We start from the raw sequence: 26,356 nt of genomic DNA on the forward strand, positions 1-26,356 counted from the left end.
TGAAAATATGTATTGGATTCAGGAGTAAGGAATTCCTTGGTGGTCCAAACAGAAGGTCTTTTAATGACATGATAATGGTGGTAGTAGCTAGGTTGGACTGGGTTGAGTGAAAGGTGAGGAAACGGACACCAGTAATTATTGACAACTCTTCTGGAAAGGTACAGAGGTTGGGTGATAGAAATGAGAGTTTAGCGAGGGTTATTTAAAAAGGGCAGCACCTGGCTGGCTCAGTCAGTAGAGCATGTGACTGTTGATCTCAGGGTCGTGAATTCCAGCCCATGTTGGGTGTAGAGATTACTTTTTAAATTTTTTTTTTAAAGAAAGATTTTATTTGAGAGAGAGCATGAGCAGGGGGGAAGGACAGAGGCAGAGGGACAAGCAGACTTCCCACTGAGCGGGGAGCTCAGGACCCTGGGATCACAACCTGAGCAGAAGGCAGATGCTTAACTGAGCCACCCAGGCACCTAGAGATTACTTTTTTAAAGGGGGGGGGGTGTATGGGGGGTGGAGATACCTGGATAAAAGAACAGAGAAATCAGTAGGGTAAGATTCTAGAAAGAGCAGGAGGGTAGAGAGATCTACTCACTCTCTAGTCTTCTTTTCTACTATGAAGTGATTTAACTATAAACTCAGTGTATTTAAATAGATAACGCTACATACCCTTTTGCCTTAATCTTTACATTTCTATATTTATATAAAATAATAAATGGCTCACCTATATCGCTTTACAAATGACTAACATCCAGGGTATTCTCACTTCTTTTAGGGAACTGATGGAGTGGAATATCTATTAATTCCTGTGGACAATGGAACACTGAGTGATTTCCTGGAAAAGGAAGAAGAGGAGTCTTGAAGTTGTCCTTTACTCTTGAATCTTTTGTGGAAGGAGGGGTTTACCCCAGCTGCCACTCCTCTAGTCTAAAGTGTTGTGTTTACATCTAACATTAGACTCTTCCAGTGTATAAGACTAAAGATGGGAGGGGAGGAATGTCATCAGTTAGAACCTTGATTAGCCTGGCTGGTGTACCATCTCTATACTATGCAGCGGTCCTCAAGTTGGAGAAAACGTGCCTTTCATTCATTACCTCTCTGGAGACTTCTTGCTGGAATGAACAGTGTGCTCAGGGACTATTTGGAGCTGGATGTTTTTGAATTCTTTTATACTGGAGATGATGATATTCCTAATTTTTTGAGGGCCTTTTAAACACTCCCAGAGCTGATTGCAAATGTGTTTGTTCCAGAGCATGGAAGTACAAAAACAGTGACATCACATAAATCTATTTGCTGTTCTGTCAGAGCTGACGAGTGTAAAGAAGGCAGATCATCTTCCTGTTCTTAAAAGGCTTAAAAATGGTGTGTAAGACTGGGGAAAAGTAGGGGATCTAGCTTTCTCCTTTTGGATTTAGACTCCATGCTGGTGGGGTGGGGGAAGAGGGAATGACCCTCTTCAGTTGGGATAGTGGGAAAAGCATAATGAGCATATCGGGTGTATACCCACCTTAGAAAGCACATGAACAATAATCATGACACTTGGAACAGCCAACATCTGCGCCATCACCTTCATGACACAAGTAAGAAGCCAGGCTACAGAAACACAGTCCTGAATTACATTTTAGGCATTGTTTTCAAGACAACAGGAAAAAAAAATGTAATTATTCTTGCATTGACATTTTTCTTCAATTACTTATGAGTAGCATATTAATGGCTGATTTTAATCTTGACTTCTCTATCAAGTAGACCCAAAACTCACTGTAAGAGAGTTTTTTTCAGTTTTTTTCTTAAAGTAACAATTTCAAGCCCTCTAAATATTTACACGAGCCTTTTTCCTTAGGAAAGAGAAAAAGGCTAACTTTGGCCACTGGTCAGCTTATAGTCTTCACATACTCTCTAAAATATTTCATACTTGGAAATGAAATTTTTCAATAAAATATCACTGTAATAAGTGAAACTGCTGATGCGGTACATACTTTATCTTGTAAAGCCCTTTCATGAAACTGTTTCCCAAAATGCTCAGAATTTAAGTCTTTTCTCTTTGTGGCATATAATTTGTTAAATCCATGGATAAGGGTTTAGTCATATATAATCAAAATACTTTAAAAAACTAGTACATGAATTTGATTCTAAAAATTTTTGTTACCAAAGGATATTCAATAAAAAGTGAGTTTCCTTCCCCTTCACCGATCCAGTCCCTTACGCAACCAGTGATAGTTTATTCCTCCAGAGGTATTCTATGCACACGGAAGGGTATGTGTCTGTATCTCCTTTTAAAAACACAAATGGTAGCATATGATATGTGCTCGTTTGCACCTTGCTTTTTTTGCTTAATATATCTAGTTTATAACTTGTAGTATAAAAAAGTATATAAAATCTTTAATGACCTAATATGCAAATTTTGCATTTGCCCTTAAATATCTACTGGTTTATTTTTATAATTTTTGTGTCCATACTACTAATAAGCAGTATGTGTCAACAGTCTATTAATAAATAAAAAGCCAATTTGGATAGAACCACTTTTTTATAGTACTGGTTTTTTACTAAAAATATTTTTAAGTCCTTCAAAAATTTATAAGTGCATCTTACAGATCTGAAGATCTGTAATTCTGCTAATTATTCTACATTCTTCATTAACTTGTTTCAGTATCAATGTTCCTTATACTCTTACCGGTTAAAGAGCTTGACTGCTAAGGCTCCCAACTTCTGTTACTTGCTTCTGACAAGAGTGAACAGACTGAAAACCTTGAAAGATTTTTCTGACTGCTCTTAATAAAATGGCCAAATCGGGGGACCTGGGTGGCTGAGTCGTTAAGCGTCTGCCTTCGGCTCAGGTCATGATCTCGGTGTCCTGGGATCGAGCCCCGCATTGGGCCCCTGCTCCACGGGGAGCCTGCTTCTCCCTCTGACTGCTGTTCCCCCTGCTTGTGCTCTCTCTGACAAATGAATAAATAAAATCTTAAAAATAAAATGGCCAAATAAACAGGCCCAAAAAAGGCACAGGGGATGTCGAACAGGCATTCTTGCACCCTATAAAAGTTGACATAACACTGCATTCCTGATGCAGAGAGTGCTAAATCAGTTCTTGTAATACTGTAGAAACGGACTTTCTTAGCATGTTTGTCATTTTAATACATGAACATTCATATAAAAGATGAGTGAGTTTAGGGAATGGTTAATAGATTTTGCTTATCTCTCTTTTTTTAAAAAACTTACTTTAGAAGTCTACTTTTTTCCCCTCTAATTCAATGTGGAGCCAGTAGCATTGTTCAGAATGTTTATTCTAGGAGGTGGAAGACTCTTCCAGCTTAGTCCTGAGTAACCATCAGAGATGACAGTCAGGAGGGTCTGCCTTACCAGACTGTGTGGCTCCTAAAACTGAGGAATAAAAAAAGAAGTGTTATGCAAATGACTTTGTTCTTGGGCTTTCTGTAATTACTTGACTTCTCCCTTAGGAGAGTCTCCTACATTTTGGTATTTCAAATTGCTGTTAGAACATTTTCATTCATGTGTGTTGAACACTTCCTACACAGACGGCTCTGTGCTAGATAGAGGAGTTGTAAGGAATATGAAGGAAGAAATATTATGGGGTGTTAATAGCATTAAAAGTTCCAGTATTCTTAATATGCTGAAAAGAAGTGTGAAATAACTGATGCTATGGAAAAGGGAACTTTAAATGTGAGGTTAACAGAAAGCTCCTCAGCACACGCTCTAACAGTTTGGGACACAGCAGCACACTTCGGCCTTGCGCCCGCCCGCACACTCAGGTCACCGCCTTCACTTCTGCTGCCTAACATGCGGTCCTTGAAATGGCAGCAGCCGCAGCAGCTTTCCCTCGGGAACACACAAGTGCTGGGGCCCTACTCGGGCATCTGAATCGGTCTGCATTTTTTAAACTACATCTCCATACATTCTTCTGCACATTGAGTTTGAAAAGCAATGAGATATACAACTAAACAATCAACACCTTAAAGTTATCAGTTCAGAAAATTTGACAAGTGAAAATAAAGAATTCATCTTTGGTGATACTTTATTTTTAAAAAACTACAGAGGACATATTTGGGGGTATTTTTAGTTATTTAGAAACGCTAGCATGCCAGTAAAAAAACTTTAAAAATTGTAGTAACAATGGCATTCTTTAACAACAACAAACCAATTTGGCAATAAGCATGTCCAATCATAAACAAATTCTTTGATCCATTAAATCCCTTCGAAACTCTAACAAAAGGAATTTAATCCACAACCTTCAGGATGAGTAACTGTTAAAGGTGAAATCATGTGCTAACTTCAGTGTGCCACAAAGGAAAAAGAGGTTTAAGCATCACTGCCCCCAAGCTATTTCTTAAGCATCATCTCTGACCATTATCATTCCTGCTTCCCGCTTTCTGCCCTGACAATAATGGATGACTTACTTGGGCTTTTTCAATGCACTGAAAAAGTGCTGTTTCTCTATACTTAGCGTTTGTTCAAGCTGTGCCTCTTGACTGAATTCTACCCCCTTGCCCCAGGAAACCTTCCCTGTAAGCCCTCTGCGTATCTTTAGCATAGGTAATTACAATAAACCCTTAAATATCATCCAAACTTCTGTCCTATTCTCCCCACATCTCCATGGGCCCGGCACATAGAACACAAGCAATGACTGAGGCAAATGCCACTAAGAGTCTCTCAAAGCTGTCTGCTCTCCCATTGGCTCGACTTTGATGTCGACCATCCCTCATCAAAGTTTTCTCCTTGGCTTCTGATGCTTTGCTGATTCTCCCACCTCCTCTCCTGGCTCCTCCTCCAACCCTCGAATTGGGGGCATTTCTTAAGGCTCGGTCCTATTGGTTATTTCTGTGGTGAATCCACAATATTACAGGTGAACCACCAAGAATAATTTGTAAGTTAGGATCCCAAATCCTCCAGGAGACGACTGGTAGGATAAGGGTCCTACAAAAGAAGTAAAATTCTTTCCTTTCTCATCTTAGACAGTATTTTAAAAGACTGGCTTTTGTCATTACCAAAGGAAAAATCTCAGCAGAAAAACTGGAAATATATATAGAAGAATTCGAAAGAAAAAACTCCCATACCACCCAGAGAAAATCCCACCTAAAATGGATTTCTTTTTCCTTCAGGATTTCTTACATACCTCCTGTATCAGGTTTCTCGTCAATGTTCATTAAGAAGTAGTTAAGAACACAGACTCTGGAGCCAGACTACCTGAGTTTGTGTCCAAACTCCCGTCATTTCCTAGCCATGTGGCCTTGGGCAAACTCCTTAACCTGTTTGTTTACTCATCTGTAAAATGGAAATCATAATACCTATATTCTTGTTTCTCAAGATTGAAAGTGTTTATAACATACCTGAGAATGCCTAGCACAAAGTTAATATTGTATGATAACTGGGATTATTCTAAAAGCTAACCATCTTTTTATATTACTAATAAAATTCCATGGGTGTTATACGTAAACAATGAATCATGGAACACTACATCAAAAACTAATGATGTAACGTATGGTGATTAACATAACATGATAATAAAATATTACTAATAAAATTCCAGGTGAGTTACCTAAAAAGCAATAAAACAATAGTCATGAATAATGATCTATATTAAAAAACAAAAAAAACATAAAACCTCATCCTGATTCTGAAATTTAGGTGAAAGATTAGTGATCTGAGAATGGGAACATAGAGATAGACGTTATCACCCCCTAGAGGCTACTACCTAGAAATAAGTGTTCCAATCTCAAGTTAAACTAACCGAGGGCAGAGAGATCTAGAATGACACATCCCATCTATAAGTAAGCTAAGGAGAAGACTGCTTGAACAACTCACCCAGAATGTTAAGTAAACAGATTTCAGTGGATCTCTCCTGGAGTTTATAATGAATATATGCTTTACATTGTATAATCATCTTAATTCATCTTATAATGAATACTTGTTCTTGAATGGTAGTTATGTTATGGTTTTTACCATATGAGCTACAGAACATTTGGTGAAGCAGATTTACAAACCAGAAATAATGTACATTCTAAGACATTCTTCCAGGAGGATTCTAACTCCACTGATTCATGTTATGCATTCAAGTTGGGAGGCAATCGATTTGCAGACTGTCATCCTGTTATTCCTGTATGCTTTATACCACATGAAGAGGGTCCCTGTCTGTCTCTGACAGGATAATATTAATCTTATTCTCCAAGTGAGCACCCAGCATATCTCGAAGATCAGAAAGAAAGCCTCGTTCAGTGTTGCTATGTTCACAGAGGATGACATTTATTCCTTGGGACGCAGCATCCAGAACATCATGATGGGACATCTCACCTGCCAACAAAGAAAGAGCAAATACTTAAATATTAGACATGGAATCTGTAGAATGCTGAACCATAAGTCAGGTACAGGTTTTCTTACATGTCCTCCAATTTAGAAAGAGACCATCCCACTGAGAATTCCAAATTCTTCCTCCTTGGCCTGCTCAAGACAAGTTTCTAAAGCCCCATATGCAACAGTTTCTAACACTGTCAGAACCAGACCCATAAGGACACCCATTCCAAATGTTTCCATTAGTGGTGCCTGGGGGGCTCACTGGTTAAACTTCTCTCTTAATCTCAGCTCAGCTCTTGATCTCAGGGTTATGAATTTGAGCCCTGCATTGGGCTCCATGCTGGGCCTGGAGCCTACTTTAAAAAAAAAACAAAAAACAAAGAATGTTTCCATTATAAAATAAGTGACCACTGTTAAGTAAACTGGGGCTTTCAGAAAACTTCTCTCTCGTATAAATATTACATAACAAATACCTCCAGAAAATCCTAGGTATACTTTCCAAAGACTCCTTTATGCTTTGTGAACACCAAAATTTTCAGTATAAACTCTAGTCTAATTCATAGAGATGAAATGAGTTTAAGATTATTTCTAAATTAAAGACAAGGTAAAAAAATAAAAACGGCATTTATTTTCCTTTGACTTAGGCAAAATTTCTAGAAATTCTGAAGTTACTGGCAGAAGAGGATTTCATCTTTTATAAAAAGATTTTAGGAAAACTCAAGTGTTTTGAATTTTTAAAACACCCCATTTGTGAATCTGATGACTTCAAATTTAACAGCAAAAAGACACTGCACAATTTGGCTTGTTCATAATAAGCATAATTTTGAAATACGTTTAGAGCCCTAAAATTTAGCATTAAAAAAATAAGAGGTCTAGAAGTCAGCTGCCTTGTCTTCAGGACATCCAGGCAAACATGTGGAGAGGTCCATGTGACTAGGACCTGAGGTCCTTACTCCAACTGCTCTGAGTAACTGAGGCCTGCCAGTCACCCAGAAAGTGAACTTGGAAGTTAATATCCTCCAGCATTCAGATGACTGCTACTCCAGCCAACAGCTTGACTACAGCCTCATGAAAGAACCCTGAGCCAGAACCATTCCGCTAAGCTGCTCCCAGAATCCTGACCTTCAGAAACTGAGGAGAGTCACTCCTACAGGAATTCGTTTCAGAAAAAGCCAGATATCCAACCTTTATAAGGTTACATCTACTTTATTTCCTTTGCAACTGGTACCCCTACCAGGGGTCTCTGGAGGAACTCCTATAAGTAAAATAGATCGTTGTCTGCCATCTGTTGAAAAGCATCATTCACTTGGCTGGCCCAGGAACCCCACGCAGACTGAGGATCGCTTCATCTTTATTATAGCCCTCTGTCTCTAATATTCTATACATTTGGTTGTATACTATTTTCTGATGTGGAAATTGAGAAGCTGAGGAGTTATTATTTGCTATAGGTCACATGGCTACTACTGGCCAAAGCAGGTCTAGAATCTGGATTCCTGGCTTTTTTTGGGGGAGGGGGAGGGAACACTTGAACATAATATTTGTGATTGCAAGTGTTTATGATTTTATTAATTCAAATCATGCCTTGTCTTTAAACTTTAAGATATTATAATTTGATTAAATAGAAATGCTAAATGTTAAAAACAAAAAACAAAAAAAACAAAAAAAAAAAATAAGAAAAAAAGGTTTTTTCTCCCTGAGAAATTTTCAATCCCCCACGCTTCCCCCTGCTCCCCAATATATGAAATTTCATAATATGGGATAGTTTTTATTCAAGCACCTTTTAAAATGTCTTTTTTTTTTAAGACTTTATTTACTTATTTATTTTAGAGAACGCGTGAGCAGAGGGGCAGAGGGGGAGAGAGTCTCTCAAGCAGACTGCCTGCGGAGCGCGGTGCCCAGCCTCCCAACCCTGAGATCATGACCAGAGCTGAAACTGAGAGTCAGATGCTTGACCGACTGAGCCACCCAGGCGCGCCCAAAATATCTTAATCTGTAATAGTGAAATATTTTAATCTGTAATAGAAAAAAAGACTCTAACGGGCCCAGTTAGAAGGCATGCTTCAGGAGAGACAAGTCTAGTGGCCTAGACGGTTAGAAATGCTCTAAGGAGAAGGTGTGAAAGTGGAGGAGTCTGCAAAGACTCTGCAATAACAGCTGAATAACAGTTGAATAAAAGCTAAAAGGGAAGTGAGGCCTAGCTCGGGATGGTAGCTGTGGGAAAGAAAGAGCAAATGAGAGAGAATTTATATTTGCAAGGAGCGAGCACCCCAACTGCTGGTCCTTCCACAATATTGCCCTTAATGACCTGATACTACCATTTCCGCTCAAGGGAAGGGTGATGGACATCAGCAGAGGCCTGTGTGTGGTCTCTGAGCTGGGTACTTTTCATCCCTAAAGTTATACTCAAAGTGATACCTCACAGATCACAGACGACCAAGGTCAGCCAGATAAGACACTTTGTATTTCCCCAAGTAACCAGATAGGAAGGCTATTTTAACAATTTTGAATTGCATTAATTAATCTTTGCACATATTGCTTAATAGTTAAAAAAACTAGTTTTAAGAAAGTCATTATTTATGAGAAAACAATCACATGCCCCAAACTGAGAGATATGCCACAAAACAAATGGTCTATACTCTTCAAAAATAACAGTGCTCTGGACAAAGATGCATTCTAGATGCAGTGATCAGGGAGGGACTAGATACCAATCAGAAAAAAAAATGCTACAATTCTGATCAATTGGCAAAATTTAAATACAGACTACATATTAAATAGGTGTTTTAACAATATTAAATTCCTGTATTTCATCACTGTGCATGGTCATATAATGTCTTCATCCTTAGGAGACATATGCTGATGTATTTAGGGATAAGATAAAAGGTCATGTATACAATTTATTACAAAATGGTTTTGGGGGAAACACATAAACAGAAATATATTTATACACACACCCATAGATACTTATACACACACATATATACATACACAGATATATATGTATGTGACACAGAATGTGCAAAGGTAGCAAAATATAACCATCAGTAATCTTTATTATTCATTTATTTTTTTAAGTAGCTCCATGCCCAGTGTGGAACCCAACATAGGGCTTGAACTCACGACCCTGAGATTAAGACCTGAGCTGAGATCAAGAGTCAGACATTTAACTGACTAAGCCACCCAGGTGCCCCTATAACCATTAGTAATCTTAAGTGAAGGGCATACAAAAGTTCACTGTACTATCCTTGCAACTTTTCTACAGGTCTGAAATTTCTTCAAAGTAAAATGTTATAATTATATATATATGTATTTTTAAAGATTTTATTTATTTGACAGAGAGAGAAACAGCAAGAGAGGGAACACAAGCAGGGGGAATGGGAGAGGGAGAAGCAGGCTTCCCGCAGAGCAGGGAGCCCGATGCGGGTCTCAATCCCAGGACCCTGGGATCATGACCTGAGCCGAAGGCAGATGCTTAACGACTGAGCCACCCAGGCACCCCTTACATTTTTTTTAAGATTTATTTATTTAACAGAGAGAGAGAAGGAGAGAGCAGGGAGAAGAGCAGAGGGAGAGGGAGACAAGCAGACTCCCTGCTAAGTAAGGAGCCTGATGAGGGACCTGATCCCACGACCCTGAGATCATGACCCAAGCTGAAACCAAGAGTCAGACGCTTAACCAACTGAGCCACCCAGGTGCCCCTACAGTTAATTTTAAAATACTCATGGGGAGCCTGGGTGGCTCAGCTGGTTGAGCATCCAACTCTTGGTTTCAGCTCAGGTCATGATCTTAGGATTATGGGATCGGGCCCCAGGTCAGTCTCTATGCTCAGCAGGGAGTCGGCTTGAAGATTCTCTCCTCTACCCCTCCCCTGCTCGCTTTTGCTCTCTAAAATAAATATTTAAAGAATTAAAACAATAAATAAATACTAAAATTAAATAATCATATAATGCTATAAGATATTCTGCCAAATTGCTTATCCATTGAAAGTTTTTTTTTTCCTTTTTTTTTTTAAAAAGATTTTATTTATTTATTTGACAGAGAGACACAGCGAGAGAGGGAACACAAGCAGAGGGAGCGGGAGAGGGAGAAGCAGGCTTCCCGCTGAGCAGGGAACCCGATGCGGGGCTCAATCCCAGGACCCCGAGACCATGACCCGAGCCGAAGGCAGACACTTAACGACTAAGCCACTCAGGCTCCCCTGAAAGTTTACTTCAATCTGGTACAAGTTGGAGGGCTTATAAAAATTTTCCATCTTTAGAAGAACAGAAAACGGGTAATGGTCGTGTACATTTTTAGTAAGTTCAGAGCAATTACATCAGGCTTGCTCAGATGCTGCACCTCTATACTTCTGGATGTGACAATGTTAAGGTTCAGCAGCCTCTGAAGGAGGGTGTGCTAGATAATAAGGGGCATGGACATGGGAGGAAGGAGAGGAGTAATAATGCAGAGGCTTAGGAAGTAGCTATGGGAATGGCCAGGGGGTTAAGACCCTGGATTCTGGTCCTAGAAGTCAAAAAAGTAATTTTTTTTTTTAAAGATTTTATTTAATTTTTAATTTTTTTTTTTAAAGATTTTATTTTTAAGTAATCTCTCTACCCAATGTGGGGCTCGAACTTACAACCCCAAGACCAAGAGTTACCTACTCTACTGAGCCAGCCAGGTACCCTGGAAAAAGTAATTAACTCCCTCTCTCCTAACCCTAAGGCGGAACAGAGTTGGAAATGCAGGTGGTATCAGCAAGTATATCAAGTGCCTCCAAATCCTTTGAACAAGAGGCCATGTTACCTATTAGATGTTATCCTCTAGGACAGAATGTCAAGCCTGGGTGCCAAACAATTACTGTCCAATAGAAATGCATCCTAGAGGTGAAGGACAAAGCGACAGGGATTGGAGAGGAAGGCATGCCCATCAGGGCAGAAGCCAGACAGTGACGGGAAAAGCTTCTCCGAGGAGGTACCTGAGCTTATCACTAGAAGTATAAAGAAAGGGGCAAGAAAGGCATTCCAGCCGGAGAAAACAGTGTAAGCAAAGGCTGCATGGAAGAGGATGAACGTTCAGGCTTGACCAAGACACATAAAGGAAATCACTGAAGGCTTTGCAGCTAAGATCATATTATACCCCAGCAAATTTGTACTTGTGAAGAACAGTTAATTTGGGGGGCGTATGTGGAAGACTAAGATTAGGGACTTACCAAAGTAAATCAGGTAGGAGATGATGCCTGAGTAGAGATAAGAGGAAAGGCTCTATGAAGATTCTGGAGCTAGAACTGACAGGAACTAATGATTGGCTCTAGGGCTGAGTAAGAACGATTTTCTGGCTAAGGTGGAAGGGTAGAAAGTGTCCCATTAAAAGAAATCATGTGTAGGAAGAAGACGGGTTAAATAAATGCTCAACATCAGTCTTTTAGATAATCTAATAATAAATTGCGAAATGATTTTTTTTTTTCCCTCTACAAAGAATATAATCTGTCTCCCAATTTCAGTGTGGTTCCTGTTTAGTTCGGGTTCAAACAACAGTTATCAGATCCATTTATATACCAAGCGCTGTCCTAAAATCTATTTTTTATCTTGTAAAACATAAACCAAGGTTGGGAAAGGATACACACAAAAAAAGAAAAGGAGACCCAAAGGCTGTCCTACCTGTGAGGTAAAGGTCGGCCTCCATCCCCTGCAGCACCGTGCTCCCAGAACCAGCGCACAGGGCCACAACTTTGACTGGAGACCCTTCAGGATAAAGGAAACAAGAAGACCAATATTTTACAATTCCCCTTCATTTTAGCATTATAATTTGTATCAAGAATCCTTCACGTAATACAGATTTCAGTCCTGGTCTCATCACCAGTACATCAACTTTGCTCACTGAATTTTAAAAAGTAACAAAACATGTCTTCATAGAAACAAGCAGATTATTCTTTGGTATTGCATAAATAACCCAACACAGGGCTGTTCTTTCCTCAGATGTACGTGCTGCACAAGCCCACGTCAGGTAGCACTGAACAGTGCTCACTGCGCAGCTCTAGGCTTTATCCCTGCTGCGAGGTGCAGTGACCTCTCCTGGGTTTCCATGCAACAGTGAGAGGTAGGCAGGTACTATCTCTGTTCTCAGGTGAGGAACCAAAACAGCTAGTTAAAGGAATGCTACAAGTTGATTTGACATACATTTTTAAATATATTTACTCTAAGAGAACAACCTCTGAAGAGTTGAAGAATAAAATAACAGAAACTTTGAAGCCCAAATCCAACAAGTATTTAGCCCTTAAGGCTTCTAGAATGGACACTTCATTAGTGGTCACTACATTAGAGGTATTTTAAAGATTTATTCATTTGAGAGGGAGAGAGTGTGTGTGTGCACATGTGACCAGGGTTAGGGGCGGAGGGAGAGAGAATCCTCAAGCAGACTCCCCACTGAGCGTGGAGCCTGATGCACGGCTTGATCCCAGGACCCTGAGATCATGACCTGAGCTGAAATCTAGAGTCAGACGCTTAACCGACTGAGCCACCCGGGCACCCCCTGGGGTATTTTAAAAGAGGGGTTCTCTGCATGGGGAGCCCCGGGATCCCCAGCCGTGTACCCACTTCAGCTACAGCTGTCCTGCCAGGGTGCCCCTGCATAAAGCACCTTGGGACCTCCCCAGCCCACTCCCCCTCTGCTCCAGCTGCCCCACTGAGGCCCCCCCTGCACAGAGCACCCTGGGACACTCGGCTTACACCCACTTCAGCTTCAGTTATCTTGCCAGGATGCCCTCTACACTGAGAGCCGAGGGACACCCCAGTGTGCACACACTTCAGCTTCAGCTGTCCTACCAGGGCATTCTCTGAGAGCCTCAGGACCATCCTGGTCCATGCCCACTTCAGCCCTGCCATCCCACTAGGATAGCCCCAGCACAGAGTGCCCTGGGACTCCAAGATCAGCCAGCCAGCCAAAGTCACTGGGCACATACAGCCTACACAGGGATGATCATACATACACAAGACCATCCCTTCAAGTTTAGGAGAAGTAGCTGTTCTGCCTAATTCATAGAAATGAACACAGAAAGCCAAGCAAAACAAGGAGACTGAGGAATAAATTCCCAATGAAAGACGAAACCTCAGAAAAAGAACTAAATGAAACAGAGATAAGCAATATGCCAGGCAGAGTTTAAAGAAATGGTCATAACGATGCTCACCAGACTGGGGAGAAGAGTGGAAGAACTCAGTGAGAACTTCAACACAGAGACAGAAAACATAAAGAACCTATCTGAGTTGAAGAATATAACTGAAATGAAAAATACACTAGAGGAAATCAACAGATTAGTGGATGCAGAAGAATGGATCAGTGATCTGAAAAACAAGGTGATGGAACACACCCAACCTGAACAGCAAAAAGAAAAACATTTTTTTAACGAGGATACAGTAAGGGATCTCTTCAACAACATCAAGCTAACAAACATTAGCATTACATGGGTCCAAGAAGGAGAAGAGAGAAAGAAAGAAAGGCAGAAAACTTATTTGAAGAAATAATAGCTAAAAACTTCCCTGATCAGAAGGAAACAGACATTCAAGTTCAGGAAGCACAGAGAGTTCAAACAAAATGCCAAGAGGTCCATACCATGACACATAATAACTGAAATGTCAAAGACTAAAAGAGAATTTTATCAGCTGATTTTCAGCAGAAATTTCACAGGCCAAAAGGGAATGTTCATGATATATTTAAAGTGCTAAATGGAAAAAAAACCTACCACCAAAAATAATCTACCCAGCAAGATTATCATTCAGATTTGAAGGAAAGATAAAATGAGTTTCCCAGACAAACAAAAGTTGAAGGAGCTCATCACCATTAAACCAGACTTACATGTTAAAGAACTTCTTTAAGTGGAAAAGAAAAAGCCGTAATTAGAAGAAAGTTATGAATAAGAAGTAAAATAAGATGATGTATACAAAAAACATAGAGGAGGGAGTAAAAAAGAAGTTCTTTTAAAATGAGTTCCAACTGGGGCACCTGGGTGTCTCAGTCACCTGGGCAGCCAATTCTTGATTTTGGCTTGGGTCAGGATCTTGGGGTCCTGGGATTGAGCCCCACGTGGGGCTCCGTGCTCAGTGGGGAGCCTGCTTCAGGATTCTCTCTCCCTCTGCCCCTCCCCCCACTTGCTCACTTTCTCTTTCTAAAATAAATAAATTAAAAAAAAATAAAAACGTGTTCCAACTTAAGTGACCATCACATTATTATTATGGCTATATACTTAGGATTCTATAGATAAACTTCCTGGTAACCACAAACACAAAACCTGTAAGAGACACAAAAAGTGAAGAGAAAGAAAGCCAAGCATAACACTAAAGAAAATCATCAATTACAAGGAAAGGGAGAAAGAGAAGAAAGGAACAGAGAAGAACTACATAAACAACCAGAAACTAAATAACAGTGAGTACGTACCTATCAGTAATTATTTTAAATGTAAATGGTCTAAATGCACCAATCAATAAACTTAGGGTGGCGGAACAGATAAAACACAAGACCCCAACTATATGCTGCCTACAAGAGACTCACTTCACACCTAAAGACACATACAAAATGAAGGAGCAGAAATGAAAAAAGATATTCCATGCAAATGGAAGCAAAAAAAAAAAAAAAAAAAAAAAAGCCAAGGTAGCAACACTTACATCAGACAAAACAGACTTTAAAACAAAGACTAACAAGGGACAAAGAAGGGCATTACATAATGATAAAGGATCAGTGCAAAAAGAAGATATACCAATTATAAATATCTATGCACCCAACATCAGAGCATCTAAATACATAAAGCAAATATTAACAGACATAAAGGGAAAATTTGACAGTAATACCATTATAGTAGGGAACTAACACCCACTTACATCAATGGATAAATCATCCAGGCAGAAAATCCATAATGAAACAGTGTCTTTGCATGACACATTAGTCCAGATGGGCCTAACAGATATACATTGAACATTCCATCCCAAAAAAACCAGAATACACCTTCTTTTCAAGTGTACATGGAAGATTATCCAGGATAAATCAGGTTAGGCCCCAAAACAAGTCTCAATATTTTTTTTAAAGATTTTATTTATTTGACAGAGAGAGCGAGAGAGCACAAGCAGGGAGAGCAGTAGAAGGAGAGGGAGAAACAGACTCCTCGCCAAGCAGGGAGCCCAATGTGGGGCTCAATCCCAGGACCCTGGGATCATGACGTAAGCTAAAGGCAGATGCTTAACCATCTGAGCCACCCAGCTGCCCCGAAGTCTCTAAATTTAAGAATGAAATTGAATCATGCATCTTTTCAGACCACAACGCATGAAACTAGTAATCAATCACAAGAAAAAAACTGGAAGAAACCACAAATATGTGAAAGCTGAAAAAACAATGGGTCAACAAAGAAATCAAAGTAGAAATAAAAAAATAACAGAGAGACAAAAGGAAATGAAGACACAATGGTCCAAAATCTGAGACTCAGCAAAAGCAGTTCTACGGAAAATTTACAGTGATACAGGCCTACCTCAAGAAACAAGGAACATCTGAAGTAAACAATCTAACCTTACACTTAAAGGAATTAGAAAAAGAACAAAACCCAAGGTCAGTAGAAGGAAGGAAACAAAAGAGCAGAGCAGAAATAAATGAAAAAGACTAAAAAAAACCCCAAAAACCCAACAATAAAAAATATCAGTAAAACCAAGAGTCATTTCTTTGAAAAGATAAACAAAATTGATAAACCTTTGGCCAGACTCAAGAAAAACAGAGAGGACCCAAATTTAAAAAATCAGAAATGAAAGAGAAGTAACTACTGACACAACAGAAATACAAAGGATGAGAGACTACTTCGAAAAATTACATGCCCACAAACTGAACAACGCAGAAGAAATGGATAAACTCCTGGAAATACACAATCTTCCAAAACTGAATCAGGAATAAATAGAAAATCTGAACAGACTGATTACTAGTAATAAAACTGAATTAATAATCAAAAAACTCCCAACAAATACAAGTCTAGATGAATTTACGGGTGAATTCTACAAGAGTTAATATTTATTCTCCTCAAACTATTCCAAAAAATAGAAGAGAAGGAAATCTTCCAAATACATTCTACAAGGCCAGCATTACCCCAATTCCAAAATCAGACAAAGACACTCCCAAACTACAGGCCAATATCCCCAGTGAACATAGATGCAAAAACCCTCCACAAAATATTAGCCAACCACATTCAACAATACATTCACCACGATCAAGTAGCATTTATTCCAGGGATGCAAGGATGCTTTGATAGTCATAAAATCAATGTAATACACCACGTTAACAAAGCGAAGGATAAAAATCATACAATCATCTCAATAGGTGCAGAAAAAGCACTGGACAAAATTCAACATCTGTTCAACAAAGTGGGTTTAGAGGAAACATTCCTCAACATAATAAAGGCTATATATGGAAAAACTCACAGCTAACAAACATCATACTCAATGGTGAAAAACTGAGAGCTTTTCCTCTAAGCTCAGGAATAAGATAAGAATGCCCACTCTTGCCACCAGAAGTCCTAGTCATAGCAATCAAACAAGAAATAGATATCCAAATTGATAAGGAAGACATAAAACTATTTGTAGGTGACATAATAGTATACATAAAAAACCCCAAGACTCCATCAAAAAACCATTAAAAGTAATAAATTCAATAATGTTGCAAAATACAAAATTAATATATAGAAATCTGTTACATTTTTATACACTAATAATGAAGTAGCAGAAAGAGAAATTAAGGAAACAATTCCATTTACAATTGCACCAAAAATAATAAAATAGCAATAAACTTAATCAAGGAGGTGAAAGTCCTGTACTCTGAAAACTATAAAACACCGATACAAGAAATTGAAGATGACACAAATGGAGAGATAATCCATTATCATGGATTTGATAATGGAATGTTAAAATGTCCATACTACCAAAAGCAATCTACAGATTCAATGCAATCCCTATCAAAATACCAACAGCATTTTTCATGATACTAGAACAAATAATACTCAAATTTGTATGGAATCATAAAAGACTCTGAAAAGCCAAAGCAATCTTGAGAAAGAACAAAGCTGGAGGCATCACACTTCTTGATTTCAAGATATACCACAAAGGTTTAATAATCAAAACAGCACGGTACTGGCACAAAAAGAGACACATAGATCAATGGAACCGAATAGAGCCCCGAAATAAACCCACATTTATATATGGTCAATTAATCTTCAACAAAGGAAGCAAGAATATGCAATGGGAAGAAGTCTGCTCAACAAATGATGCTGGGAAAACTGGACAGCTACATGCAAAAGAATGAAACTGGACCCCTATCCTACCACCACACACAAAAATAAACTCAAGATGGATTAAAAACTTAAATGTGAGACCTGAAACCATAAAACTCCTAAAAGAAAACATAGGCAATAATTTCTCTTACACTGACCTTAACAATACTTTTCTAGATAGGTCTCCTGAGGCCAGGTAAACACAAGCAAAAATAAACTACTGGAACGACACCAAAATAAAAAGCTTTTGCACAGGGACATCTGGGTGGCTCAGTGAGTTAGGCGTCTGCCTTTGGCTCAAGTCATGATCCTGGAGTCCTGGATTGAGCCCCACATTGGGCTCCCTGCTCAGCAGGGAGTCTGACTCTCCCTTTGCCCCTCACCCCGACTGTGCTCGCTCTCTTGCTCTCTCTCTCTCTCAAAAATATAAAATCTTAATTAAAAACAAAAAACAAAAAACTTTTGCACAGCAAAGGAAACCATCGACAAAATGAAGAGGCAATTTACTGGAAGGGGAATAGATATTTGCAATGATAAATCCAAAAACAGGTTAACATCCAAAATATATTAAGAACTTATACAACTCAACACTAAAAACAAAAAACAAATAATCCGATTTAAATGGGCAGAAAACCTGAACATTTTTTCAAAGACATACAGATGGCCAAAAGACATGTGAAGAGATACTCAACATCACTCATCATCAGAGAAATGCAAATCAAAAACCACAAGGAAGTATCATTCACAGCTGTCAGAAAGGATGAAATCAAAAAGACAAGAAGTAACAAATGTTGGCAAGGGTGTGGAGAAAAAGGAACCTTCACGTACTGTTGGTGGGAATGCAAACTGGTGCAGCCACTGTGGAAAACAGTATGGAGGTTCCTCAATAAATTAAAAATAGAATACCATATGACCCAGTAACCCTATTACTATTTACACAAAGAAGAAACACACAAATTTGAAAAGACATATACACCCCTATGTTTACTGCAGCATTATTTACAACAGCCAAGCTAAGGAAGCAACATAAATGCTCATCAATAGATAAATGGAGAAAGATGTGGTAAGTATACATAATGAAGCATTTACTCTGCCACAAAAAAGGAGATCTTGCCATTTGCAACAACATGGATGGACCTAGAGGGTATTATGCTAGGTGAAATAAGTCACAGAGAAAGACAGATACCATAATGAGGAATCATACATGGAATCTAAAAAAACAAAAGAAATAAATAAAAAGGAGAACAGATGGCTGCCAGAGGAGAGGGGGAATGGGCCAAATATGTGAAGGGGAGTAGGAGACACGTCCAGTTACAGAATGAGTAAGTCATGGGGACAAAAGGCACAGCACAGGGAAAATGGTTAATGGTATTGTAATGGTGTTGTATGGTGACAGATTGGTAGGCACACTTAGTGAGCATAGCAGCATCTACAGACTTGTTGAACACCTGAAACTAATATGACATTGTATGTTAAGTATACTTCAATTAAAAAATAAATGAAACAGGGGCACCAGGGTGGCACAGGTGGTTAAGCATCCGACTCTTGGTTTCAACTCAGGTTGATCTTAGGGTCATGAGATCAAGCCCTACGTCAGGCTCCGCGCTCAGCGCAGCGTCTGCTTGGGATTGTCTCTCCCTCTCCCTCTGCCCCTCCCGACCCCCCCGCCACACACACACCCACGTGCGTGCTTGCTCTCTCTCCAAAAGAAAGAAAGAAATCTTTAAAAAATTAAATCAATCAATCAATAAATAACATAAAAATGTTGTTTGAAAGAAAAAATCAAAAAAGCAGCTTTGGGGTTGGATCAGAAGTCAAATCCCATCTCTGCCACCCATTTTCTTTGGAAACTAACTTCCATGAGTTGTTTGGGGACTAAGTTACCTATTTGTCTGAACCTGTAATATAATGGGAATAATAATACCTCCCACATAATTAACAGCTAGCATGTACTATATTCAATGTATGCCAGTCACTGTGCCCTGTCACACAGATTAGACTAACTTGATGAGTAAGGTTTTCTTATTGTTACTGCAGTTTTTACAGATGAGACTACCATGACACAGAGGTGTTCACTGACTCGTCAAAGTCATGCAGCAAATAGGACAGACAAATTTAAACCCAAGGCATTCAGAATCCACACTCAGAACAAGTATGCCCCACTCACTGCCTTTGCAGCGGGAATTCACATACTTAAGAAATTCAGTACGCTGCTAGGCTCACTGCAGGACAAATGGTCTGTTCACTTCCTTTGTTCCCCCAAATACTGGGAAAAGCCAAAGGACAAGGCAGTGGCTATAAGACTCAAACTGCAGTGGGTCACTTTGCACCTCATTATAAAATATCACCAGTATTGTAAAATATAACATTTGCATTGTTAATTGGAGCAATAACAATTTCCAGCTCTCTTCTTGGCCCATGGTAAGACTGCATTTCATGCCCTGACTTGTATTGGCAATGTGATTAATTCTGGACATGAGCTGAACAGAAAATGTATCATTTCCAGGCTGGAATACTTAATTAATGCTTTAAGACCCTCCAAACTCTCCCTCTGCAACAGAAATCAGTCTACAGTGAGGAGACTTCTGCTGCTGACTTGAAATGAACACCAAATATGAGAGAGATACAAATCTTGTTTGAGCCAATAAGATGTATACCACAGCATAACCTAGCCCACCCTGATTGATAAAATAAACCAGTCATCTCCCATGAGCTAACATGTTTCCTGTCACTTATATGAATATATAACCAAGAGCTTCAACTTTTGCCCAAACACTACATAATACTACGTTAGTAGATACACCAGACAAATAAACGGTACATATTTACCTAAGGTCCTTCCTACCCCAAGAGCAAGGCGAACATGAGATAGTTTAAGGTGCCTTTTGATTCGCTCAATCATGGTTGCCAAGGAAACAGATTCATCCAGTGTGCATAACCGTCCCATTCCAGTATGTAGAAGCAGAGGCTGAGGAGAAACAGAAGTTAGAAAAACTATCCATCTTCGTCCTAGAAAACAAACAGCAAATGATGAGAATAAAACATGCACACTGAGCTTACTATAGCCAGCACCAGGCTAAAGTCTCGGGATGCAAACCTGACAAAAACATTCTCTGACTTCTACGAGCTCAGTCTTCTGGAAAGGCAAATCTTTAGATAACTAATCATAATAAAAGTGTTTAAATACAAGAGAGGTGCTATTTTATGGAAGCACAAGGAAACCACAAAATAAATGAGCTGGTACTTGGCGTGGGGGTACTTGGAGGAAGTGCAATCAAAGGGGTTCTTTTTGTTGTTGTTGTTTTTTAAGATTTATTTGTCAGAAAGAGAGAGAGAGAACACAAGCAGGGGGAGCGGCAGGCAGAGGGAGAAGCAGGCTCCCCGCTGAGCAAGGAGCCCGATGTGGGGCTCGATCCCAGCACCCTGGGATCATGACCTAAGCCGAGGGCAGATGCTTAACTGACTGAGCCACCCAGGCTCCTGGAATCAAAGATTTTACAGAGACGGGTCTCCCAGATCAGAAAAAAGGTTAAAAAAAAAAAGGAGTGATGGTAAGTGCAGTGTAGTGGGAAAGGGATAGGGTGAAATGTGGAAAGGCATGAGCTCAGGGTGGATCCAAGAACAGACACTCTAGCTGGTGTGCAGAGCAAGGGCGAGGGACAGAAGGCATGGCCAGTCATGAAGGGCTTTGTACACTGTGCCAGAAAGCATGGACTGTCTCTTTTAGGTGCCCACTAAGGAGACTACTCATCTCCCAGGTGACGAAAGATGAGCGTTTCAACTACTACGATGACAAAGCAAATAGAGAAGAGACAGTTTCGATTTGGGGACAGATCAGCAGGGCTTGGATTTATGAGAGGCAAGGCAGAGTTGTAGAAACTTGGAAAATAAGGTAGATGATGATGCCACCAATGAAACAGAAAAAATATTTAAAGGGGTGATGTAGGGGCGCCTGGGTGGCTCCGTCGGTTAAGTATCTAACTCTTGACTTCAGCTCAGGTCATGATCTCAGGGTGGAGCTTGCTTAAGATTCTCTCTCTCCCACTCTCTCTGCCCCTCCCCCCAACCCCTGCTCTCACGGGGATAAATAAATAAATAAAATAAAATAAATAAATAAAAATAAAGGGGTGATATAGGGTATAAGGTCAGTATTTGTAAATATTGAAGTACTTGTGGGATCCATTAGCAGGAAAATGTCCACAGAGTCCCTGGAAATACGGGTTTAACTTTTTACCTTAAGAAAGCATTCTGAGCCAGAAAAGTCAAGATATAGGAATCATTATACAAATGGTGGCCAATTGTTAAAGGAGCAAATAAAGTGGTCCAGACAGAGAGTATAAAAGAGATAGAATCTATAACTTGTAATGGAGTCTCTAACCCTAAAAAGAACTGCTATGTAATACTAGGTGTCAACTACACTTCAATAAAAACAGAATCTTTAGGGGCGCCTGGGTGGCTCAGTTGGTTAAGCATCTGCCTTCAGCTCAGGTCATGATCCTGGAGTCTTGGGATTGAGCCCTGCATCCGGCTCCCTGCTCAGTGGGGAGTCTGCTTCTCTCTCTGCCCCTCACCCTGCTTGTTTTCTCTCTCTCAACTAAATAAATATTTTTTTAAATCTTAAAAAAAAAAAAAAACCAAAAAGAATCTTTAAAATTATTTTTTATTTTTATTTTTTTTGAGAGAGAGAACACATGTGAGCTTGGGGGGAAGCGGAGTCTTGAGCAGGATCCACACCCAGTGTGGAGGCCCACTTCATGACCCACCTCATGAGATCATAACCTGAACCAAAATCAAGAGACGGACACTTAATGGACTGAGCCACCCAGGTACCCCAAAACCAGAACTTTTTTTTTTTTAAAGTACGGCAGCGCTATGACCTGAATATGTCTGCCCCACACAAATTGATATGTTGAAATCCTAACCCCCAAAGCTGATGGTATTAGGAGGTGGAGCCCTTGGGGGGTACTTAAGTCATGAGTGGGGAGCCCACATGACTGGGATTCGCTTATAAAATAGGCTCCGAGAGATATCGCTAGTCCTTCTTTTTATGTGAGGACACAGAGAGAAGGCGCCACTGCTGAACCAGGAAGTGGGCCCTCACCAGATACCACTCCCAATCTGTTGGTACCATTACCTTGGACTTCCCAGCCTCCCGAACTGTGAGAAATACATTTCTGTTCTTCAAAAGCTATCCACATAGAGCCCAGATGTGTTATAGCAGCCCGAACAGACTAAACATCTATCAGCACTTTTCCACTCCTGGAATGTCTCCCTTTCTCAATATATTTTTCAGGGTATTTTATGCACTCAACACCACCTTGTACTTCTTTAAGTAAAGTTAATAGCCTGTCAATCTAACAATTTACAAATGAATCTGTCAAACAAAAATGCACAGTAATATATTTTGATTACCTTCTCCAGTGAGAGAATTTCGGTCTTCTGATAGAACTGTCTGCTCTGGGAAAGAAAAGCCACCACCTCTATCAAAGCCTCCTGACTACAATTCAGACTAATCCGTGTTTGTTCCTCATCATCAGTCCTATTAAAAGAAAAAAAAAATCACTTGCTCCTTTAGGATAAATGTAAGCGAAATGTATTTTATTTTTCGTAAAGATTTTATTTATTTGAAAGAGAGAGAAAGCGAGCATGCGCTCACAAGAGAAGGGGCAGAGGGGGAGGGAGAGAGAATCCCAAGCAGACTTTGTGCTGAGTTTGGACCTCACTGCTGTGAGGCTCAATCTGACAACCCTAAGATCTTGACCTGAGCCGAAACCAAGAGTCAGATGCTTAACCAGACACTTAACTGATTGAGCCACCCAGGTGCCCTTTGAATCGTATTTTAAACAATCCAGTTTACAACCTCCTGAAATAGAGATTAGATTACATGAAATTTAGGATTCAATCCCAAACCAAATTATTCTCTAGAATGATATTCCTCAAACTTCAGCATGCATCAAAATCTCCTTATAGATTTTTTTTAAAAAGATTTATTTGAGGGAGAGAGAGCATGAGCGGGAGGGGCAGAGGAAGAGAGAAAGAGAATGTCAAGCAGGCTCTGCGTTCAGTGTAGATCCCAACACAGGGCTTGATCTCATGACCCTGATATCACAACCTGAACGGAAACCAAGAGTCAGATGCTTAACCCCACTGCACAACCCAGGCACCACAAAATCTCCTTGTAGACTTATTAAAACACAGATTGCTGAGCTTTACCCCCAGAGTTTCAGATTCAGTAGGTCTAGGCGGGGATCTGAGAATTTACCTTTCTAACAAGCTGCAGGTGATGCTGAGGTTGCTGATGCAGGGACCTCACTTTGAAACCACTGTTATAGAACTATTCTTTTTTTTTTTTTTTTGGACAGAGAAAGAGAGCACAGAGCAGGGGAAACAGCAGAGGGAGAGGGAGAAGCAGACTCTCCGCTGAGCAGGGAGGCCGATGCGGGGCTCAATCCTAGGACCCTGGAATCACGACCTGAGCCAAAGGCAGATGCTTAACCTACTGAGCTACCCAGGGGCCCTGTTATAGAACTATTCTAAATCCCAGGTGTGCATCAGCAATCTGCTAGCTTCTTAAAATGATAGCCGCTGGACCCTTCTACAGATCCAGTGAAACAGAACTTCTGCGAATGGGAGTAGGGCAAACTGAATTTTTTAAGGCCCTACAGAAGTTAACTTTCAAATATCACTGAATACAAGGATCTCTGGGACAGATTTTCAGGCAAACCCAATTCTAATTACATAGATCTAGGATGAAAAGCCAAAAATGTGCATTTTTCATAAGCATCCCATTAACAATGATTTAGGGGGTCCTTGAGTCACCCTCTGAAAAGCAATGCCCTAGAGCCTCTCCAGAAAGATTGGCCATCAGGAAAGTTTTGTATTTAACCATAAACTCTAAATATAATCATAGAATTCTAGAACTAAAAGACACCTTGAAAGAATCTGGAGGAGTAGTTGTCAACCCTGGAATCATCTGTGGAGCTTTGAAAAGAAAAACTGCCTGGACCCCAATCTAATGGTAAAGCCCAGATATTACCTGTAATAGGGAAAAACTAAAACCAAATGTGCATCAGTTAAAAAAAAAAAAAAAAAAAAGCTCATCAGTTAGGAAGAAGAATGCTTAAAGAAACGCAGTACATCTAAAATAAGAAACACTACAAAGCAGGTAAAGAGATCTTCTATAACTATATGGGATGATCTCTAAGACACCCTGGTAAATAAAAAAAGGCAAATGCAGCATACCATTTAATTAAGGGGAAAAAAAAAACTATGCATTTCTTCATATCCCTGTATACCTATGAAAAGATACCCACTTCTCCAAAAACAGGGAAAAGATGATTTGCATTGAAGATACTGGAACTGAGTAAAAGGAACAAGGAGGACTTTCATATTGTTTGAAATTTTCATGCTTTATTTCTATCATTTTCTTTTAATTTCAGTATTTACACAGTATTTCAATATGATAAAAGACCGCCATGACTGGAATCTATAAAGTCCTATAATTTCTCTTGAGATTCTTTAAATTCCTCAACACTATTAGAAAACATTTGCAATTTAATTATAAGGTGTCTACACTTAAAAACCTCTCATAAGGGGCACCTGGGTGGCTCAGTTGTTTAAGCGTCTGCATTCGGCTCAGGTCATGATCTCATGGTCCTGGGATCGAGCCCCACGTTGGGCTCCCTGCTCAGCAAGGAATCTGCTTCTCCCTCTCGCTCTGCCACTCTCCCTGCTTGTGTGTGTGCGTGCACGCTCTCTCTCAAATAAAGAAATTAAATCTTTAAAAAAAAAACCACTCATGAAAGAATCACTTTTTGTTGTAGCCTGATACAGATTTCCACTTCATTAAAATTATATTTATCTTTGTTTTTTAAACAATTACTAAGTTACAGCTTTGTGTAACTTGTCTTTTAACATGTTTCAAAAGGCATTAGGATAAATTAGCTTCAAAGGAAATCATCTATGAGATACCATTTTGGTATCTCTGCCCTAATAAATGATTGGCCTTATAAGAGGCACCTGAATGGTTTTTTTTTCCCTTTAAAGTACTTGGGAGGATGTGGAGAAAAGGGGGAACCCTCTTACACTGTTGTTGGGAATGCAAACGGTACAGCCACTCTGGAAAATAGTATGGAGGTTCCTCAAAATTTTAAAAATAGAACTCCCCTATGACCCAGCAATTACACTACTAGGTATTTATCCAAAGGATACAAACATAGTGATTGGAAGGGGCACATGCACCCAATGTTTATAGCAGCAATGTCCACAATAGCCAAACTGTGGAAAGAGCCTAAATGTCCATCAACAGATAGATGGATAAAGAAAACATGCTATGCATATACAATGGAATATTACTCAGCCATCAAAAACAATGAACTCTTGCCATTTGCAACGATGTAGATGGAACTAGAGCATTATGCTAAGCGAAATAAGTCAGAGAAAGACAAATACTGTTATGATTTCACTCACATGTGGGATTTTAGAAACAAAACAGATGAACAAAGGGGAAGGGAAGGAAAAATAAAATAGGATGAAAACAGAGAAGGAGGCAAACCATAAGAGACTCTTAATTCTAGGGAACAAACTACGTGTTGCTGGAGGGGAGTTCGGTGGGGGGATGGGCATTAAGGAGGGCGCTTGAGGTAATGAGCACTGAGTGTTAAATACAACTGATGAATCACTAAATTCTACCCCTGAAACCAATAATACAGTATATGTTAACTAAATTGAATTTAAATAAAAAATAAATTTTATTTATTTTTAAAGATTTTATTTATTTGACAGAGAGAGAGCACA

General features: G+C 39.6%; 2 protein-coding genes across 16 annotated transcripts in view; one reads left to right on the plus strand and one right to left on the minus strand.

Moving 5' to 3' along the window:
* ORC2 (origin recognition complex subunit 2) overlaps positions 1 to 2,802 on the plus strand; it is a 43,781-nt gene extending 40,979 nt beyond the window's left edge. For all 9 annotated transcript variants that reach the window (XM_032404881.1, XM_032404892.1, XM_032404935.1 and 6 more), the window contains one exon: positions 767 to 2,802. In XM_032404881.1, coding sequence (XP_032260772.1) covers positions 767 to 853 — 87 coding nt within the window. In that variant the 3' untranslated portion in view covers positions 854 to 2,802. The remainder of the gene's footprint in view (positions 1 to 766) is intronic.
* A 1,214-nt stretch (positions 2,803 to 4,016) lies between these two features.
* The window catches only part of NIF3L1 (NGG1 interacting factor 3 like 1), a 42,012-nt gene continuing 19,672 nt past the window's right edge, over positions 4,017 to 26,356 (minus strand). For all 7 annotated transcript variants that reach the window (XM_032405003.1, XM_032404982.1, XM_032404966.1 and 4 more), the window contains exons 4-7: positions 22,973 to 23,099; positions 20,390 to 20,528; positions 11,931 to 12,014; positions 4,017 to 6,294 (exon numbers count right to left, since the gene is read on the minus strand). In XM_032405003.1, coding sequence (XP_032260894.1) covers positions 6,110 to 6,294; positions 11,931 to 12,014; positions 20,390 to 20,528; positions 22,973 to 23,099 — 535 coding nt within the window. In that variant the 3' untranslated portion in view covers positions 4,017 to 6,109. The remainder of the gene's footprint in view (positions 6,295 to 11,930; positions 12,015 to 20,389; positions 20,529 to 22,972; positions 23,100 to 26,356) is intronic.

The sequence above is a fragment of the Phoca vitulina genome, unplaced genomic scaffold, assembly GCF_004348235.1.
Source record: "Phoca vitulina isolate PV1807 unplaced genomic scaffold, GSC_HSeal_1.0 scaffold1, whole genome shotgun sequence".
NCBI lineage: Eukaryota > Metazoa > Chordata > Mammalia > Carnivora > Phocidae > Phoca > Phoca vitulina.